Here is an 18,371-nt window from a genome sequence, read left to right on the forward strand (position 1 = left end):
AACCTGATGGAGTTGAAGATGTCCCTGCTCATGGCAGGGGGCTGGGCTGGATGGCCTTTAAAGGTCCCTTCCAACCCAAACCAGTCTATGTTTTTCCTCCTGACAACTCAGGCACACATTATGTCTGTGCTCAGCTCATTTGTAAAGCTTAAAACTCTCACAGAAAATATTAAGTCCCATTCTCTTTATATAATCTGCAGCAGTGGCTGTGTTGCAATCACACAGCTTCAAAACATATTTTGGCAGTTGGAGGACACATATTTAGAGAGATCGTGATTATTTCCCTCCTGGTTGCACAACAGCTCCGTTTCTACTCCCCACCCCTGGCAGACGGGTAAGTGAAATCACCCAACATTTCGGGCACCTGCTCATACGCTCCGCTCTGGGAAATGGGAACTCGGGGAAAGGGAAGAGTTTGATTTAGTGCCCTGGGGATATCAGCGGCGGTGGAGAACTCAAGCCTTGAGCCTCCTGATGTAATGACAGTTTATACATCATTAACCCATTCCTGCTGGGCTTTTCTTCATCAGCATTTCCTGGTTTGCGCCTCTGGACATGCTGCTGGTGAGAGGGACCCCTCTGCTGTGGCGTCTGCTGGTTTGAGTGGACTCGTAAATACACTGGCTTCCCTCCCCTCTGCCCTCCGCATCTCTGCTCTTACACAGACCCTCGCTTTGACTGGGAAATCTCTTTTCTACGACACAGGACCAGGGGACCGGGTCCCTTTGAAGGTCTTTGAATGATGGAAAGATGCAAACAGTAATAAAAGCCCCAGCAAACAAATCCTGTCCCGGAGAGAGCATCTCAGGGAGCTGGAGCAGGGAAGAGGAGCGTGCTGGGCTGCAGGGAAGACAAGAAAGCAGAGAGCAGGGCCGGGGGGTGAAATTTTTTTTGTGGAAATTGCATGGTGAAGAGTATGTCCTGCCTTGGCTGTTATTCTCCATGATACTTGGGGCTTTCCGTTGCAGGGGGAGACGAAGCAAGCAGAGCTGGCACCATCGTCTCCAGCACACGGAGGAGAAAGAAAAAGGCCCACGGGGAGTCCCCCAAAGGCAAGATGGTTGGAGCTGGGGCTTTGCATCTGCCCAGAGGGAAAGGGGGACGGGGCTCGTGGCATTGCCAGCACACAGTCGAGATTTCCAGGTCCTGGCCCGTGGCCAGCGCTTGGAGAAAGGGATTCTGTCCCCAGCACAAAGCGGAGCTCAGCTGGCAAGAGGGAACGAACAAAAGTTCTCGAAAAGTTCACGAGGACTTAGCTTTTTCCATTGAAAAGCAAAAGAACAAGAGAGAGATTTCCTGGAAATGAACCAGCTTCTTAAATATTCCCTTCAGAGGTCGCCTCCGCCTCTCTCCTTCCCCCTGCCCTGAGCTGAAGGGCTGCGGGCAGAATCCGTCCCCCGGCACTGGCTCTACCTGCTCTTCGAGCCCCGCCAGCCCAGTGGGAAACGCCCTGCACACAAACCAACTCCAGAACCGGCCTAGCATTTTGGTTATTCTCCTTGTTTTCCAGCACAGCACAAGCCCTCCACGTCCAGCGTCTTTGCTGATAAACCTGAAGCAGAGCGTGTTGTCTACGCTGCGGGGTGCATCCATTGTGCCAGCTCCCTGCTGCGGGTGCTGCACGTTCCCCGCAGTAACTCATGCAATAACTTAGTCTTATTAACAGGGAGGTTCTTATTTATTAGATTTAACAATGCCCTCTTTATGCAGCAAAGCGACAAAGCGCACAAAGGGCCATTCACCACCAGCTGCCCCCAGCGCCCAAACGGGCATCCCGGAGTGACAGCCAAGAGCGGCCCATGGTTAGGTGAGAAAAATGGTGACCCCCGGTAGTTTTTGAGTGCTGGGGACCGGGGGAGCAAGGCACACGTGTGCTCAAGGATTGGGAGCTTGGGGACACAGTTTCACCCTGCAAGGTTTTGGGGAGCAAAGAGGTATTTGAAAAATGTCTGGACGGGAATGACGGAGCTTTCCAGGTCTCCTCGTCCTCTCGCAGCTGTGACAGAGATACGAACGTTGTCTAGTTCAAATGCTAGTTAAGCAACTCCCCGTAAGTGCAAGTAAGAAACAACCACAAAAACAAGAAGTGGTATTTCTCAGAATCTCAAGGAACATCACAAAAAGCAATGATGCAAGCTTCAAAATATCTATGAGACAAACTTCAGTGGAGTTGGAGGAGGAGGGTAAAGCTGAGTGATGTTAAGCAAAGGACTGGTGTCCTGCAGGAAGCCCATAGCAGGGCTGCCTGCGGCGGCCTACAAGATTGTGTCCTGGGGGTTAAAGGCACCATACCCAGCCCTGTGCAGCCCCTCCTGTACCCCCCCTTCACAACAGGGCCACGTGTGCTTCCTCCTGGGCAGGCACCTCCAGATCTCACAGCTCAACTGAACAAACAGCCTCCTTTCTTCAGAGCAACCCAGGGGAAAAAAAGGAAAAACCCAGGAGACAGGACCAGCATCAAACAGAAAGTTGTTTGTGTCTGCTCTGGAAGGGCAGGCACCATGAACACGCGGTCCCCCATGCCGTGAGGGCAGCGAGCATCCCCAGCCGGGCAGACGCCGGGCTCCGGATGGCAAACCCACCAGGGGCTTTATCGCAGGCAGCACAACCCATTCCTGTGCAACACCACTGGCTGCACGTGGTTGTCCCAGAGCAGAGCCAGATGTTCTTCAAGCAGAAGAAATGAGGCAAGGCAGATGTTGGCAACCTCGATGGCGCAGGGAGTCCAATTCTCTTTTTCCGTTCGCTTGAGACAGAAGAGGAAATCGGTGCTGGATTACATCTCGGCATGTGAACCGCGGAGGGGGTGAACAGGGTGTATCCGTTCCTCAGCTAATGCGAACCAGCGTACGCTCTCCAGTTTGCAGCACGTGAGTACCGGGATGTCGTAACAAGCATCTCTCAGAGTTTGTCATTTTTAAGGCATTTCAGCTTGAATTACTACTCACGTGAAAGCTGAGAAGAAGATTTTTCTCTTGCATTGGTGGTCCTTAACTCTACTCAGCACCTCAAATCCCTTTGTAGACTCTCAGCTCAAAATATTCTCTAGTCCTTTAGCAGCAGATGGATAAAATATCAGGCAGAAGACAATGTGTGGCTGTGGCAGCAGCCAAACCCAACAAAATATTTACTTCAAAGCAGGCAGAAGGATAGCTTGTCCAGCTGGATAAAGCAGGAAAAGTTTTTTAAAAGAGTGGAAGAGGGACAGAGAGGGAGGTGATTGTGTAAGTCATGATGTTTCAATTAGATTGTGCCTGAATGATAACAGAAGTTCATGAACTTGTGTTCTAGGCAAAATGGAGGTATCCCGTTTGTCCCTGTGTATCTTCGTCCTGGCACAGGCATCGGATGGTGTTTTATGGACAGGTGAGGAGGGACATGGGCTGTGCAGCAGCTGAGCTGGAAACGCACCTGTGTGTCCGTGGTCCCGGTGGATGCCACCGGCATGAGGACTGAACACATCCCTCCTGCAGGGTCTTATGCTTTTCAGAATGAATGTTGCCTATTTGAAAATATCAGAAGTCATCTAGTCCAGTAATTAATGTCCCTGGAGAGGTCTTGAGTTGGGTCGCAGATGGGTGATGGATGTCAGTGGGAGCCCAGATGCCAAAGGCAAATCCTTCCCCTGGATTTGGGCCATGCTGGAACGGGTTCTTCTGTGTCATTGTGGCATTAAAATGCCACAGGTTTGCAGGAAGAATTGTCACTACCGTCACCCACTTTGTCTCTCCCAGGTAAATGGATGCAGCTGTAGGAACCCATAACGCCTATAAATAATCAGCTCTCTTGCAGGTGGCCACACCAGCCTGAGCCTTGCTTTGAGCGTCTCCCTTCTTTGCAGAAGTCTTCTTGCCTTGAGAGCCAAGACCCAGCCCAGCCATCGGCTCCTCCAACCGCAAAACCTGCCAAGATGTCCTAAGACATCTTCCTTCCCATCGAAGGAAGCTATTTTTGCCCACCATCACCTTCCTTGGACCCTGGTGGGATTCCAGCCTCCAATAACCACACATCAGGCTCCGCAGCTCTCCGAGGAGGTAACGGATAGCAGCAATTCCCTGCCGTGAAGGTAGGTAACGCTGTCAGCATTGACTTGTAAATGGTCTTTTTAAGTTTCTCCAGCTGTGTAAGTACTGCGTCCGCAGATGGACCGAGAGGCAAGGTCTGTACTGGGCTGCAGTGGAAATATTCCCTATGTCCCTGGTCCCAGCAAGCTTTTATTACCGGACTTTAAAGCGAGTGCCGTAGGATGCAAGGAGGGTTTGGGGCAGTGCTCGGCCTCACCTTTGGCAGCTGAGGACACCGACTGGCTGGCGCTGGCTGCTGGCACAGGCCACGGCTTCCTCCACCCACGCACCTCGGTTTTCTTTGGCCTCACCGTCAGAAATTCATTTCATGTGCTAAATGCAAATCCTCTAAAGGGTTTTCAGGATGCTGAGAAGGAACTCAGAAAGAACAACAAAAAGAAGCATGATTTTTCTTTTTTTTTTTTTTCCTTGCTTTAATTTGAAAAATAGCTGGCCTTGAAACCACTGTTTTTTCCCGTCTCAGGATAGGAGAGAAGACTCCTGCCAACAATACGTAGCAGGGCTACACCACATTTCACGTGGGGATTTGTAATTGCAATTGCCTCTCACAGGGGACTGAAAAGCGAGAACTGGGCTCCGGTGAGCAGATGATTGCACAACATCTTCTACATCTCATTTCTTGCGTTTGCAGAACATCCTTCTACTGTCCTGAGACTTTCCTGGAAGACTTGGCTGTAGCAGTTACAGGGGCAAACAGATGGGGACCCTCTGAGCGGGAGGGACAGAGCAGCAGCTCCGTGTGTGTCCCCCGTGCCCTCCACGGGGGTGTCTTGCACTGTGACTCTTCCAGCCTGAGATGGGAGGGCAAGACGTGAAGTTAGCCGCATCCCTGAGGATGCTGTGAAAGTTGAGGTGGGTTTCAAAAGCTCCTGGACAAATTCCTGCAAGAAAAAAAAGCCTCCCATAGAGAGTTGCTACAGGCCCTCGGGCTCGGGGACCCCAGAGCCAGGGAGCAGGGGGGGAAGCGGCAGCAGCCCCTTGCCCTGTCCTTGTCCCCCTCTGCTCAAAGGGTCCCAACAAGGGGCCAAAAAGATGCTTGGTCCCTGTTCTCTTGGGACCCCATTAAGTCACTGTTTTGTTTAACTTTTGACATGCCAAGGAAGAGAAAATTGGGAGAGAAGGAACTCTTTTCTGGGAAGAAATCAGCTTTTTTTTTGGTTACAAACTGGGCATGGGCTAAGTGGCGTGGTACCTGGTTTACGAACAATAGCAACATATTTCAAAATCACCTGTTCAAGTGAAATATTCAGAATAATTTTCTTGAAGTGCGATGTTTCTTGCAGAAGCGCTGTGAGTCAGTGTTTCACTGAAAGCAAATCTTTCTTCTGGTCTGTAACGCCTGATCTCTTGATTCTACAGCCTCTCTTTTGCCTTTGCTAGAAAGGGAAAATTGCCAACGCTTAGAAAAAAACACTAGTTTGCCATTTTCAGCTGTATCACCTCAGACGCAGGTGCCTAAAGAGTGCTCCCACAAGGGAAGACGGGCTAAATGGGGAAAACGCACTTAATCCCGTGTGGGAATCAGCAGATCAAGACCTGGAAGTGGGAGGCTGAGGGGCCACGAGCCGTCCTCGCTCAGCCACCAAGACCTGCAGACCTTGTGCTGCTGCTGGGTCTGCTTTTGCGGGAAAAAACTCTGCAAGCTGCTGTTAACATGATAAAAGCTGGGAATTAAGTTTCCTTAAGGAATGTACTGGCAGATGGGATACCGGAGCAGCGAACAAGGGCACCCGTCAGAGGAACAGGAGTCAGCAGAGGCTCCGCTCATGCGGAAGGGCCATGGGGACACAAGACAGTGGATGTCCGGACAGCTGCGTGTTTTCAAAGCTGGGGGGAAATGTGCTCATTTTTTCCTTCTCTCCAAATAAAATGTGGGTTTTGTGCTTTTTTTTTTTTTTTTTTCTTTCTTTGGTGAAAGGATTTTGCACAATGGATTTCCGAGAAAGGAGATGCGAGTCTCTTCTTCTTTTTTTCCTGGAACTGCCCTAATGAATCCCTTCGCTCCCCTCTCGGGTCCCAGCCCGGCGGCGCTCCCCGCAGCATCTCCACTCGTGCTGTGCCACCTCCTGGTGACACCGCGGCGGTGCACGGCTGGGACTGTCGCCGCACACCCCGGCACGCCGCCGGGACACCCCTGCCTTCCCCAGCAGCGGGGTTTTTTTTGGTTGGTGGGGTTTTGTCTGTTTGTTTTTTTGCCACCCCGTCATCCTGCTGCCACCTCTTAAGGTGCTGGACCAGCCAAGGGCGGCTAATGCCAGCTGTGCCCCCCCGGTCCCTCTGCGTCAGGGTGCGTGCTGCCCCATGGCATCCCTCGCCCTCCGTGTCCGCGTCCAGTTCTGGCATGGAGATCACTCCTTGTTGACACTTTGCAGGCTGAGGTAGGTCGGATGGGAGGGGGTCGTTGGGACTGAGCCCCCCCCCATGCTGCTGTGCACTAAGGGAGGGGGGTACAGGGGTGGATGGGGCAGGGGTAAGCTGAAGTCCTGGTGCAAAATAGTCCTGGTATGAGCAAAAGTACCTGCTGGGACCATTGGGGCCTGGGCCTGAGAAAGGGTTGCGTGAAAAATAATAACGTTCAAGACTGTTGCAGTGACGTGTCAGGGGATGCTCCTGCGCCGCGTGTTGCTCCAGGCAGTCGGGCAGCCACAGCATCCCAGCCCGCCTGTTCCAGGGTCGCTTTTTCACTCAAACGCTTCCCCAACCCCAAAGGAGTGTGGCTCCCACCGTGTATTGCTGTATTAGAGAGACAGCGTTAACGAGAAACGAGGGCGACGAAGGACTGAATCACGCACAGCCTGGAAGAGCTTTAGGACTTGGGTGCAAGACCGATTCATACCCTCATTTCCCAGCAGGAGGTGGTGACACCCTCATCCCGGGGCCCTGGGTTGTGAGTATCAACGAGGGAGGAGCGCTCACCACATGGGAGCACAGACTCCAGTGGCAGAAACATGGGAAGAGAAGAGGATTTGGGGCCGAACCTGAGGACAACTCACCAGGTAATGCTGCAACCCTTCAAAAAAAAAAAAGAACATGCTGTTCAGAAAAGAGTTTCTCTTTTCTTAGGGAAAACTTAGAACAGCAGCAGAATCTTTCATCAGAATTTCCCAATTTTCTGTGCAAGGCACCCATCCGAAGGGAAGCTCCGGTTCCCAAGTGAACCCTGCCCAGCCAGGAGAGCCCCCGACCACTGGGAGAGGGGCTCAGCCCACTCAGGCCCCTCTGCTCCATGCTGAAGATGGCACCGCCGCTTCTCTTATGAGCGACAGCCTTGTTCTGCAGCCCTGCACTGCCGTCCAAGGGCTTTGGACGCCCGCCCGAGGATTTGCAGATGGAAGGAGGAGGTCAAAAAGCTGGACCACAGATGCTGCGGACGTGGCTGGTGGCCACAGGAATGCAGCGGCCACCACCAGCGGGGATGTGCGCTCCTTCAGCGTGTCCCCGGTGAACCTCCCCGAGGAAGTTTGGTTTGTTCGATACATGCACAGACCTCACGGGCAGCACCAGAGCCGGCCCGAGTCTGGGGGGAGATGGAGCCCAAGACCCCGCCTCTGCCAAAGGGGTCTCGGTATCGAGTATATCAGCTTGGTACTGAAAAGAGAGGAAAAGTAAACAGGTATTATTCGGACATATTCCTCTTCTCTCCTCCAGGTCAGATCCAAGTACCAGCTTCATTGCACTGGTGATGTGATGAAAAGGGATCCTAGCACTTTCCGCTGCAGTTTGGGATTACAGCTATCTGCAACCTTTAATCCCTGCTCAGCCGAGAAGAGTGTTTCTGGTCACTTGGGCATTAATGCTGACAAATCAGACTGTCATTTTTTACAGTCATAAAACTCCACCCGGTCCCACGCTGACTTCAGCAGCCATAAATCTGTGCCCCCTTTCTCCTTCGAGGGGCTGAAGATGTTCCTGATCCGGGGCAAGGAGAAGCAGTTAACTGGTGTGAAAGGAATAACAAGTTGTGGGCACAGATCCGAAACCGGGACTGATTTAGGAAGATTTTCTGCTTATTATCTACTTAGGAGCAGAGGATTTGTCAGAACAGATCAGAGCATTTTCAACAAATCTGGCATCCTGTGTGCAGCGAAGATAGTGAGAGGATGTATCAGAGGAAAAACTCTCTCCAGCCTCTCCCAGAAGTGCAGTTACGGGGTTTGATGCTGTCGGGATGGGGAGCAGAGGCAACGCCGTGGGCAGAAGCAGAACTGGCTGCAAATGTCCAGTCCCTGTGAGACTGGAACCAGCAAAGGCAGCTTCAGCCTGAGTCGCGCCTCAGCTCGAGCCGGCCCAGCCGAAGCGGAGGCGATGCTCCCCTCCCGCACGCAGGCTGGCGAGAGCTTGCCATGGGCTTCAGCATCTAAATCTAAACCCAAACGCGTTTCCAACTCAGCCCTAATGTGGGCCGCATCCAGCTGGCTCGGCCGAAAGCATCCGTCGGTCCTCAGCATCCCATCTGACCGCTGGGAGCCGGGCAGCACAAACTCCCCAGGCTCCAAAAAAAATACATTTTCTGATGTTCGCGCTGACGTTCCAGTAACAATCACATCATCTGAAACACCAAGCGCTTGGGAAATGTTTGTTTTACAAAGTGGGGTAGGAGCTGCTACAAAAACATTCCCTGTTTTTAAAAAGAAAATATCCCCTTGCCAACGAGCAAAACCAAATAAATGTGTGCGTATCCAAAGGAGAGAGCCCTGGGAAACGGCCTTTCCCATGCACGATGGCAGGGCTGCCGGGGCTCAGGGGGACAGCAGGGACCAACAGCTCGGTGGCAGAGGGGGAGAGCCATGGTGCAGTGTGGCCGCAGCCGCCTGAGCCACGTTCCTCACTGCTGTTCCCATGTATAAATAGAAAGGCGGTGAGTTATTATTAGGGCTCGTTGAGTGGGTCTGGAGGAACTATAGAAAACCCTTCCAAATGAGCCGCTTTCCAGTTCAAGCAAAGCTCCTGGGGTCAGGTCTGGAGGAGAATGTCACTAGGACAACCTTGAGCCTTGGAGACAGGTCTGGGCTGGTCTGAGCACGAAGGGCTTCACCTTGGCGCTGGGTGATGGTGGTCCCGGCATGGCTGGGGTTGGTGCCCTGGCACCCAAGGGATGCTCTGTCCTCACTCCGCTGTGTGCACCCGTGTTTCCCATCCCTGTGATAACAAAGCAGGGCATCAGCAGAGAAACTTGCCTTGGGCCTTTTATCTCCAGCACTTTCCCCAGGAACTTGGAGGACACAGCCAGCTCCCGCACTGTCACACCGTCCTGGTGCACATACGGAAGCTGTTCCCCATGCCGGGCAGGTGGCACAAGGAAACCTTTTCATCGCGTCTCCAAGCTGCCCCGAGACCTCCTTAGACTCATGGATGGGCACAGAAAGAGGAAGATGCACACCTGGAAAACCCAGAAGGCGGGTCAGTTCTCTTGGCTCCGGCAGAAGAAACACCATCAGGTATGTTGGGGTGGCTTTTGTGTGTGTCCCCCATGTTTTCCTCACGCCCGGCCCCTGCCACCCTCCTCCAAACCTCTCCTCGAGAGCACAGACAGGCTGGGCTGGGGGGCTCTCAGCCATGAGATGATTTTTGTCCATTTCTCCTTAAACTGTGGAGGACAAGATCTTCCAATAGCATTTAGCTCCTGAAAGATGCACCCAGGCACATCGTGGGCTGTCTTATCATGTCTAAGCTGTCTGTAGCTCCTAATTGTAGAGGTCCTGCTTTTAAATCTTATTTTTCTTGCCTGTCTCTCTGTTGGAAACCACATTTTTCTTTTATCTATACATTATGCCTTCTAAAATCTGTCCCTAAATCTACAAAACTGCTCTCAGTAATTCAGAGAGATCCAGGAAAGCATTTCATTAGTGACTGTCCTTTACAGACCCAGCAGGGTCAGAGGAAAAGAAAAACAGCACACGCACGGTCAACATTTTTTAAAATAGGATTTGAAAGCAAAGCATGAGAAGCAGCTATCTGGTTTTAATTTCAAATGAAAAAATACAGCTATTAATATACGGCAATGCTGCTCTGCTGTGAGAACAAAGTGTAGATAAAACCTGCAAGCTTAATGCGGGTCAGGAAAAATAAAATTTGAAAGCAAATCTTTGAAAATCTCTAGGTAATCTCTGTTCCATTTATCATGCTTTGGCAATCAGAAAGTAAAACCAGGCTCAGCATAATGAAGAAAATCAAACAGGCTTTTTTTTTTTTCTTTCCCCTGCTGCTCTAAAATCACAGCAGAATACAGTCATGGGAAAAAAAAGGAAAAAAAAAAGGAGGAACTTCTGCCCTCCTGTTGGCGCACAGGGAATCTAATTGCAAAGGTTTCTTCCCGCATGTCTGAGTAGACTATGCGAGACTGGAATTTTTTAATCACAACATTTAAGCTCTCCTTGGTGACACAGAACTAATGCAGTGGTCCTCTCTTGACCTGCCGGAGATGTGAAGGTAACAACGGTTGATAACAACTGAGTCACAAGCTGAGAATGAGAAAAAGCCAAAAAACAAACCTGACTTCCCTTGACACCTCTGCCCAGCCAGGTCAGCAGTGCGGCACCCGCCCCGGCCAGGCTGGGGAGATGCCGAGGACACCAGTGGACAATGTGTGTGAGGAGGTTTTGCCTGTGGTTTTTGGGCTGTGAGGTGCTTTGGTGACTGCAGACCCCCGAATCTCCCAGTCGCTGGAGGGGCATCGTGTCCTGTGACAGCCTGGCCGAGCGCTGCTGTCCCTCGCCGAGCGCTTTTGGTGGAGACATGGGTGAAGCCCAAGGCATCGCGAATTAGGTCTCCAAAAGCCCCAGGTGGTACGGCTGGACTCTGCCACGGGTGCCCCCCATCATGACGCCACTGCTCCCGCAGAGCTGGAGGTGGCCCTCGCGCAGACGTAGGATGACTTAGGCGTAAGGGGCATAGGACGCCTGTGGTCCCTGCAGACTTGAAAGTGGTGGCTTCCCAACGTTTCCTCTTGCAGCCCCGTTTCCTGGGCCACCCCAGATCTTAGCAGAAGTCTTGTTACCCATTGATTACCTGTTAGGCTGATAGTCCCAGCACAACTGCTGGGTCCCTGGGTGGCATTGCAACCCTCCCTTTGGAGACCCTTTCTCTGCAGAGCCACACAAAAAGCCACCCATCAGCCTTTAAACTACCTCATTTGGCTACTGACAGCATCGAGCTCAGAGCAGGAGGCCGTAGCATCACTGTAACGTGTCCAAAGCATCCTAAAACCAGACGTCTTGACCTACTTGTCCCTTCTCAGCTCCTCCAGCTGTAGTTTCCCTGCGGAGCAGTCACAGGGCTCTCTTCCCTCCCTGAGCTACAAAGCTGGGCTGTTTCACAACTTCCATGTCTTCTTGCCTATGGCTGCGTGGGGATCCTTCAGCTAACGGTTCCTTGGAAAGCTATTTTAGATCCTTGGGTGAAGGATTAAATATACAGTCGATGCATTATTCCAGCACGAAGCGTGTCTGTTGCTATGGACAAGGAATACATGTGGGGCCATTTGCAGGTAATGGGAGTTGCTTTTATCTCCTATTCCTTTTGGCAGTGGACATAATTATTTTGCTTTAAAATCACTCCTTTTGCAGACTATTAGGAGGAGGGAGGAATTCTCAGCAATTAGTCACTCTAAATCACATACGAGCATAAATCAAAGAATAATTGCACCTTCTTGAGCGCACTGTAATGAGATTGGATACGTGTAACTCACATACGCTCATATTTTTTCTCCAGAGCCAGTAGTACTAAGGATTTCTTTTTCTGCAGTGCTGCGGAATGAAGTTTGAATGTTGTCTCTCTTCCCAAAGGCGTTGTAAGGATGAGAACTGCAATGAGCATAAAGCATTTTAAGGCTGTGCAAGCAGCATTACAGGGCTCTTCCCATTACTGCCCTTAATTCCGCTGGAAGATGGGTGTAAAAAGAAAGAAGCAATGACTCAAAGCAAGCAGTTGCAGGCAGAGGCTTGGCCGGTTGGGGCTGTCTGCCTGCCTAGGCTCATGCCCTCGGGTAGGACAACAGTAACGACCAGCTCGGGTTGTCTACTGCAGGGGGAAAATTGGGCCGTATTTAGACTGCTGGTGCTGGGAGTCCAGCTACTTTCCTGAAGCTATCGTGATAGCTTCTTGCTGCTCTCATCACGTAGATATTAGAGTCAACGTTCAAAGTCCAGGTCTGACGAAGCCACAAAGCTCAAGCCCGAATTTTCCCACAGCTACGGGGTTGACCCCTGCAGCCGCCTCCAGCTAGGAGCAGCAGGAACAAATCACAGCTTCTCTTTCTCACCTCCTCAGGGGCTGCAAGTCTGGGATGCTTTCTTAGAGACCTGCCTGTAGGTTCTTGCTCTGAAATTCCCATGTCTGCAGCCAGGACAAACATCGGAGAAGGGGGATCTTCCCCTTGTGCTCGTGCAACAGCCTCCCTGCCTCCTCTCAGTCTCATCATCAGCATACACCAGGACGTTAAAGCTTTTTGTCCCCCATTAGTGAAGAATGAGCAAAACCCACATCCCGGCTGCTCCCTCTGATGCTGCACAGTGTCTGCCTCAGACCCCGCTGCTTTTTTAGAAATCAAGTCTAAAAAATTGCATTTTTTAGAAACCAGGTCTAAAAAATTACATGTAGAACTGCACTGCCCTTCTTTATTTCTTCCTTCATGAAGACTTCCCCTGGATGAAATCTGATGAAGTTGTAGGTCCCAGGGTGGCTTTTTCAGGCCCCAGAGATATGTTTTCTCCCAAGAGAAAGCTGGCAATGTATCTGGGACAGATTTTTACGGACTCCCCTTGCTCCTGGGCTGCCCCAGCGCACAGACTGCTCCGTCCGCCCACCCCAGGGCAGGGCCAGCTGGCGTCTGCGCACGGGAGGGGGGGGCTGAACGTGCGCACATATCATCCCTAATAATGGAAAAATCTGCAGTTGCAGCCAGTAACGACTATTGCTGCGGTACAACTGCACACAGTGGGAGAGACTCCAGCAGACCCTCCTGAAATCTCTTTTGCATGACTAACTCCAGGAGAGAGGAGCCCTTCTGCAGGAGCCAGGGAGGGCTCTTCCACATGCAGCCAGACTAAAGCAGAACCATCTCTTTTCCCCTGTAATGAGACATTTTAACTTCTTTGTGGGGCACCTTGCAAAGAACAAGTCCTTGCAGCGCAGGGGTTGCAGCATCCTCTGGGATCTGGGAAGGGGACAGTCCTGGGGCTGGCCCAGGCTTCAGGAGGTGCTAAGGAAGGAGCTGGGGACACATCCCTATTCCATTATTTTTGCAGCACAAGGAGATGGCAATGCAGTGAGACCCACCAACGGTGCCTTGCTTGCTCCTCACGTCATTATTTTAATCTGCTCCCAAACCAAGAACAGGCCACCAGCCGCCACCAGCCCGTCCCACCACGGATGCTGCAAGCCGCGGGATGCTGAGCAGTGTGACACACCCAACCCCACGTGTTTACCATGACATTAGTCACTCGCTTACAAACATTGGGAAAAACACAGCCATGGGTCCAATGTTCCAGCCTTTCTGTGGCCAGACTGATGTCAGAAGCCACAAGAAACAAACGGATCAATTTTGAGGCCGCTTGTGCCCTGCAGTAAACAGGCTAAAGGAATGTCCCATAAACCCGCCCGGAAAACAAGTCCCAAGTGCCTTTTAACTTCCGACCTTTGCAGGTCCCTGAGTTCACGTCATGGTTTGGCTCCTGTCACATGAGCTCCCATCTCCAGCCACTCGTCATTAACCAAAGGCAAACACTGCAAAGCAGAACGTTTCGCAGCAAGTTCTCCTTTCCTGGCAGGTGGGGACAGAATCTGATGCCTCCAGCATCACTGTGCGGGACACTGAGTTGGAAGCCAACCTCCTCTCCACCGGCCATGCACGCGGGAGGGATAACACACACGGTCCTTGACAGCTCCCGGCACAGGCTGATTGCTGCAGGATTGAGACCATCGAGGTTTGTGCGCTGACCCCGAGCTAAGAGCTTACCCCACGCCAGCTCAAGGCTGGTTGCCACAAGGATGCCTCCCTCCGGGGACAAACTGGGTCTTGGCCCCAAGATGCCTGAGGTTGGGTCTCTGGAAATCGACTCAAAGAGTCTAATTAAACCATTCTAAAATGCACGTGTGTTAGTTGTTTAAGAAACCTCAGGAGGAAGCATGGATAAATTGCTCTTCTCCAGCACGGCTCCAGGTGGAGCACCTCAAAAGACGGAACAATTCTGGTGGCGCCGTTACAGCCGCTCCGATCCCGCTGTCAGCAACAGGCCGTGAACATCCTGACCTGGTGACCCACAGGGACTCTGGACCCAATGCAGCACTCAGGCTTCTTCCAGTGACTTCAGTGGGACCAGGGTCCTGACCCAGGCCTTCGGAGCACGTCGCTGAAGCTGTGAAGGCACAAAACTCACCCAGTCTCACATCCCGGTGCCCCATCCGTCTCAGGATACATCCCAGGAGGATAAAGTCCTAGCGTACAAGCTCTCCTGGCTTATTTGTAACCTGTTCTCCCTGAAATAACTACAGGAGCTCCTGGGCCTTGTAGTCAGTAGCTGTTCCCAGGAACATAGCTGACCCACTGTGTTTATTTCATGTATTTATTTATTTATTCTTCCTTATTTTGAATGTACAATATCGCAGCCACTGAGTTATAGATACCACCACTAACAGTAGCTGGGAAAAGTTTAAGCAATTTACGGATGCTGGAAAGCTAGCTAAATAGAAAAGCTTTTGAACACTTTGCAAGACCAGCTTTAAAAAGAGGATGTGCAAACACTTTATTTTGGGACATGTTTATCCCACTGATCAGATGTTCCACCCTTGTATCCCTGTCACGGCAATAAAAGCCCTCCAAAAATTAAAAAAAACAAAACCAAAAAAACCCCACAGACCACAAACTTTAAGTTAAGCCCAGGAAAAAAATAAAGGGAATTGATGTGCTAAAAAGGGGAAAAATGTGCTGCAGATTCGAGTGGCACTCGCTTTTCCCGGGAGCACCCTTGGGTGGTTGGTCCCCCCCGGAGCCATGGCTCACTGCTGCCTGCACCCAACCGGGGCATTTGCAGCTCCTTCTCCCCTTTTCTGGCACCAGGATGAATTAACTTCTCTTCAGGAGCTGCTTTTCAGTACAAGCCAGAAAAAAACACAAACCACCCAATCTTCTGCCATGCAGGGAGAATTTGGCGCTGTCATCTCAGCCGAGGAAGGCGTCTCCCATGGAGGAAGGCTGTAAGTGGGGGCTGGCAACGGAAGAGCCGATGAATTCCTGGCTGGGACCCGCCTGGCAGGTGCTAAACACAGACGTGCTCGACTTAATACCTCGCGCCGCTCCCAACGTGTGTGAGACGCAGCAGAGGGGAGGGTTTAGCCCTTGGTGTTAAATATAGGAGCAGCGCGATGGGGTCAGCAGGGGAGAAAAACCGAGCTCGGCGAACGAAGCCCATCAGTGGGATGAGGCGGGGGGTGCTCTGGGAATGGTCTGACAGTAGCAAAGGGTGGTCGTCCCTGCAAACCGGCACCAGGAGCTCAGGCTGGGGGGGAAAAAGATACTGGGAAAAATAGAGAGGAGGAGAAATGGGTTCAGGGTAGGTTTTTAAAGGCATTCCAAGACAGCCGCACCTGGAGGCAGCTGTTGGCAGTCTCCGGGTGTGGTGGCAGCCTGATTTTTTTGTAGGGATTTTGCTTCCTTGTGAGCAAAGAGCCAATGTGGGAAGGTCAGTGAAGGGGGAAACTGGTTCATCCTCCAGCCTTATGGCGCATGAGGTAAATTATCAGCACTGCTGCTGGCAATGGACTCAGGATCTAGTGATGGCTGCTGGTTGAAAGCGATGCTAACAATGTGAGGCGTTTTGCTTTATAATATACAGGGGTTTTTTTTTGTCCTATCACTCCCCTCCCTGCTCCAGAGTCCCTCCCCAGCTTTCCTGGAGCCCCTTTAGGGACTGGAAGGGGCTGGAAGGTCTCCCCGGAGCCTTCTCTTCTCCAGGCTGAACCCCCCCAGCTCTCTCAGCCTGTCCCCACAGCAGAGGGGCTCCAGCCCTCCCAGCTTCTTCTCCTTCCCATCCAGCAGACACCGACCCAGAGTCAAGGCAGGTTTCTCCTCCACCAGTGCGCATCCCTCCCCACCCTCCTTCTTCCCCACTTGCGTGCTGAAAAGCCACAATCCACCTTGCAGGACCATTGAGGGTCCAGGGCGGCTGCCAAGGGTTGATGCGCAAAGTATCCTGCATGAAGGAGGCTGTTTAACGAGCAGCTCTCCCCCAGGTAATGACCAGTGATGAGAATATGCTCTGCTACGCTAACGCTTGCAACATAAGAGCCCACCGAGGAGGGAGCTGGTAGGTGAAGTGAGACAACCCTCTCTCCTCAGTCGGATCGCGGTTTCAGCCAAGCTCATCCGCATTAATCTTACGCTCATTAAAATCGGTTGTTCTCTTTCTAATTCAACCAGTGCTGCCAAGCTCAAGAATTAAAAATTCATGAGACAATGTCCCCAGGGAAAAAAAAAAAAAACAAAACCCAAAGGTAAGTTCAACTTTAGCAGCACAGATTTTTAAAACAGTCATAAAATAATGTCTAGCTGCTCCTTTGTGCTTGAAGCTTTCAGCTCGCATTTTCATGAGGGATAGGAAAATGAACAAAAGCTGAGATTTTTACACAATCGTGCGACTCCAGAGGCTGGTGCTTCCTGGAGGCAGCCTCACAAATTGCATCGCTTTTGATGAAAACCAAGAGACTGAGTAACACAGGAGGAGCAAGCTCCTTTGGTTCCCCTTATCCTGTCTCAAAACAGGTGTCATTGCTGGAGTGACAAAAGCCCACCCTGCAGACCTCAGGGCAAGCTCTGCACCGGGTTTTACTGCAGTCAGGAGCCTGGAAATGACGTTAGCACTATTTTTCCAGTCTTGGTCTGGAGAAGCATATGAAGCTCTTGGCAGCCCCCAGCCCCTCTGGAGCCACGAGAGCAGCATTAGACCCAAAATGGAGATGCAGGACCTGGTGTGGACCCAGCCACGGGCAGCAGCAATGGGCTGGGCTGTGGGAAAAGCCAAGGCACCACGTACAACAGGTGATGCGTTGGTTGGCCTCCAGCATCCGCTGCAACCCTCACGCCACCCCTGTACCCCTCGGTCCCCTTGCCCAGGTTCCCAGCACCCATCCAGTTGTTTCTGCCCTTCAAGTCTACATGGACAACACGGACTTTCCTCCCCAGAGAGCAGCCAGACGCTCTCATGGATGCAGAGCAGAACACAGGAGGAACATGCAAGTTAACAGTAAAAGTAAATAATCACTTTTTAATTCTGTATGCGTGAGCGACAAGCTAGACATGATTTTTAATATGCTCCTAATTAAGGTCGCCGATGACAATAGCTGGAGAGCTGGAGTCAAAGACAATAAACACCATTTATTTGAAGCAGATGAGAACTTGGAAAGGGCTCTCCGATATTTTTTTCAATACCAAAACCTAAACAACATTTCAGAGAGTGCCAGAGACCTCCCAGCCCATGAAAACACCCAAGGTCTCAAATGGCCTTTGCTGGCCCAGGCTGGAGCGATTACCCTGTGCTGTCTGGGTCTCTCTCCACAAACGCAGCCCTTTTCCCTCAGAAAAAGGCACCATGTTTACAAAGTAAAACTCAAGCAGGAAAACATCGAGCCAGGCCAGCACAAAACCAGCCCTGGGAAAAGGTTAGGATTAACTCCTCCAGAGCCGAGCAGAGTCTGTTTCCTGAAAAAGAAGGAGCATAAATAAAGATGGGTTGTCAGCGAGCACCAGTGAGAGTTGTGCAGTTATTTATAGAAGGCATTCATTTCCTTCATGATCTGGATAAATATCCATTAGCTTTCGAGGTGATGAATCAAGTATTAATTAACCTGCTGGGGGAAAAAAAAATAATACCGTTATTAATGTTTAAAAAGGAAGCTTCCAGCCGAGAAAAAAAGGCAGTCTGAAATTTTCCAATAAGGCCTTATTGTATTGGAAAGGAGCAACGAGCAAAGACTCGGATAAAATTACTGGGAACGTCAGTCTCTGCTTTGGTAACAGGAAAAAGAAAAAAAAAAAAGGCACTGTGAACTTGGCGTGTCTGTAGAGCTTCAGGGTGGAGAAGAGCTTGGAGTGAAAATTGCAGGGGTGTTTTTCACCTGGCAGCGACAGCACCCACACCTCTTGTCGCTGCCTCCCCCGGGCAGGGCTCTGGAGCCACAGCCCCGCCAGCGCAGGGCTCTTCTCCCCAGGAAACCACCGCACGTCCTGGCGGAGTGGGCAAAGGTATTTCTCCTTCACACACCTCATGCAGCAACCGGGGTTTCCCCCCCCCC

At 51.4% G+C, this 18,371-nt stretch overlaps 1 protein-coding gene across 1 annotated transcript; it reads left to right on the forward strand.

Annotated features, from left to right (window-relative positions):
• Positions 1–5,773: 5,773 nt before the first annotated feature.
• LOC128918106 (uncharacterized) lies at positions 5,774–7,714 on the forward strand. The gene is made up of 4 exons (XM_054221987.1): positions 5,774–5,902; positions 6,344–6,467; positions 6,938–7,081; positions 7,207–7,714. The coding sequence occupies exons 1-4, from the start codon at positions 5,774–5,776 to the stop codon at positions 7,692–7,694; spliced, it is 885 nt and encodes a 294-aa protein (XP_054077962.1). The 3' UTR covers positions 7,695–7,714.
• The last annotated feature ends 10,657 nt before the right edge of the window (positions 7,715–18,371 follow it).

This window comes from Rissa tridactyla, chromosome 15 (genome assembly GCF_028500815.1).
Source record: "Rissa tridactyla isolate bRisTri1 chromosome 15, bRisTri1.patW.cur.20221130, whole genome shotgun sequence".
In the NCBI taxonomy this organism is placed as follows: domain Eukaryota; kingdom Metazoa; phylum Chordata; class Aves; order Charadriiformes; family Laridae; genus Rissa; species Rissa tridactyla.

Coding starts and splice junctions, on each gene's coding strand:
- LOC128918106 (XM_054221987.1), top strand. CDS start 5,774: ATGTACTGGCAGATGGGATACCGGAGCAGCGAACAAGGGCACCCGTCA. Junction 5,903..6,343: donor GGATGTCCGGACAGCTGCGT/GTTTTCAAAGCT, acceptor GGCTAATGCCAG/CTGTGCCCCCCCGGTCCCTC. Junction 7,082..7,206: donor ACCTGAGGACAACTCACCAG/GTAATGCTGCAA, acceptor TTTCTGTGCAAG/GCACCCATCCGAAGGGAAGC.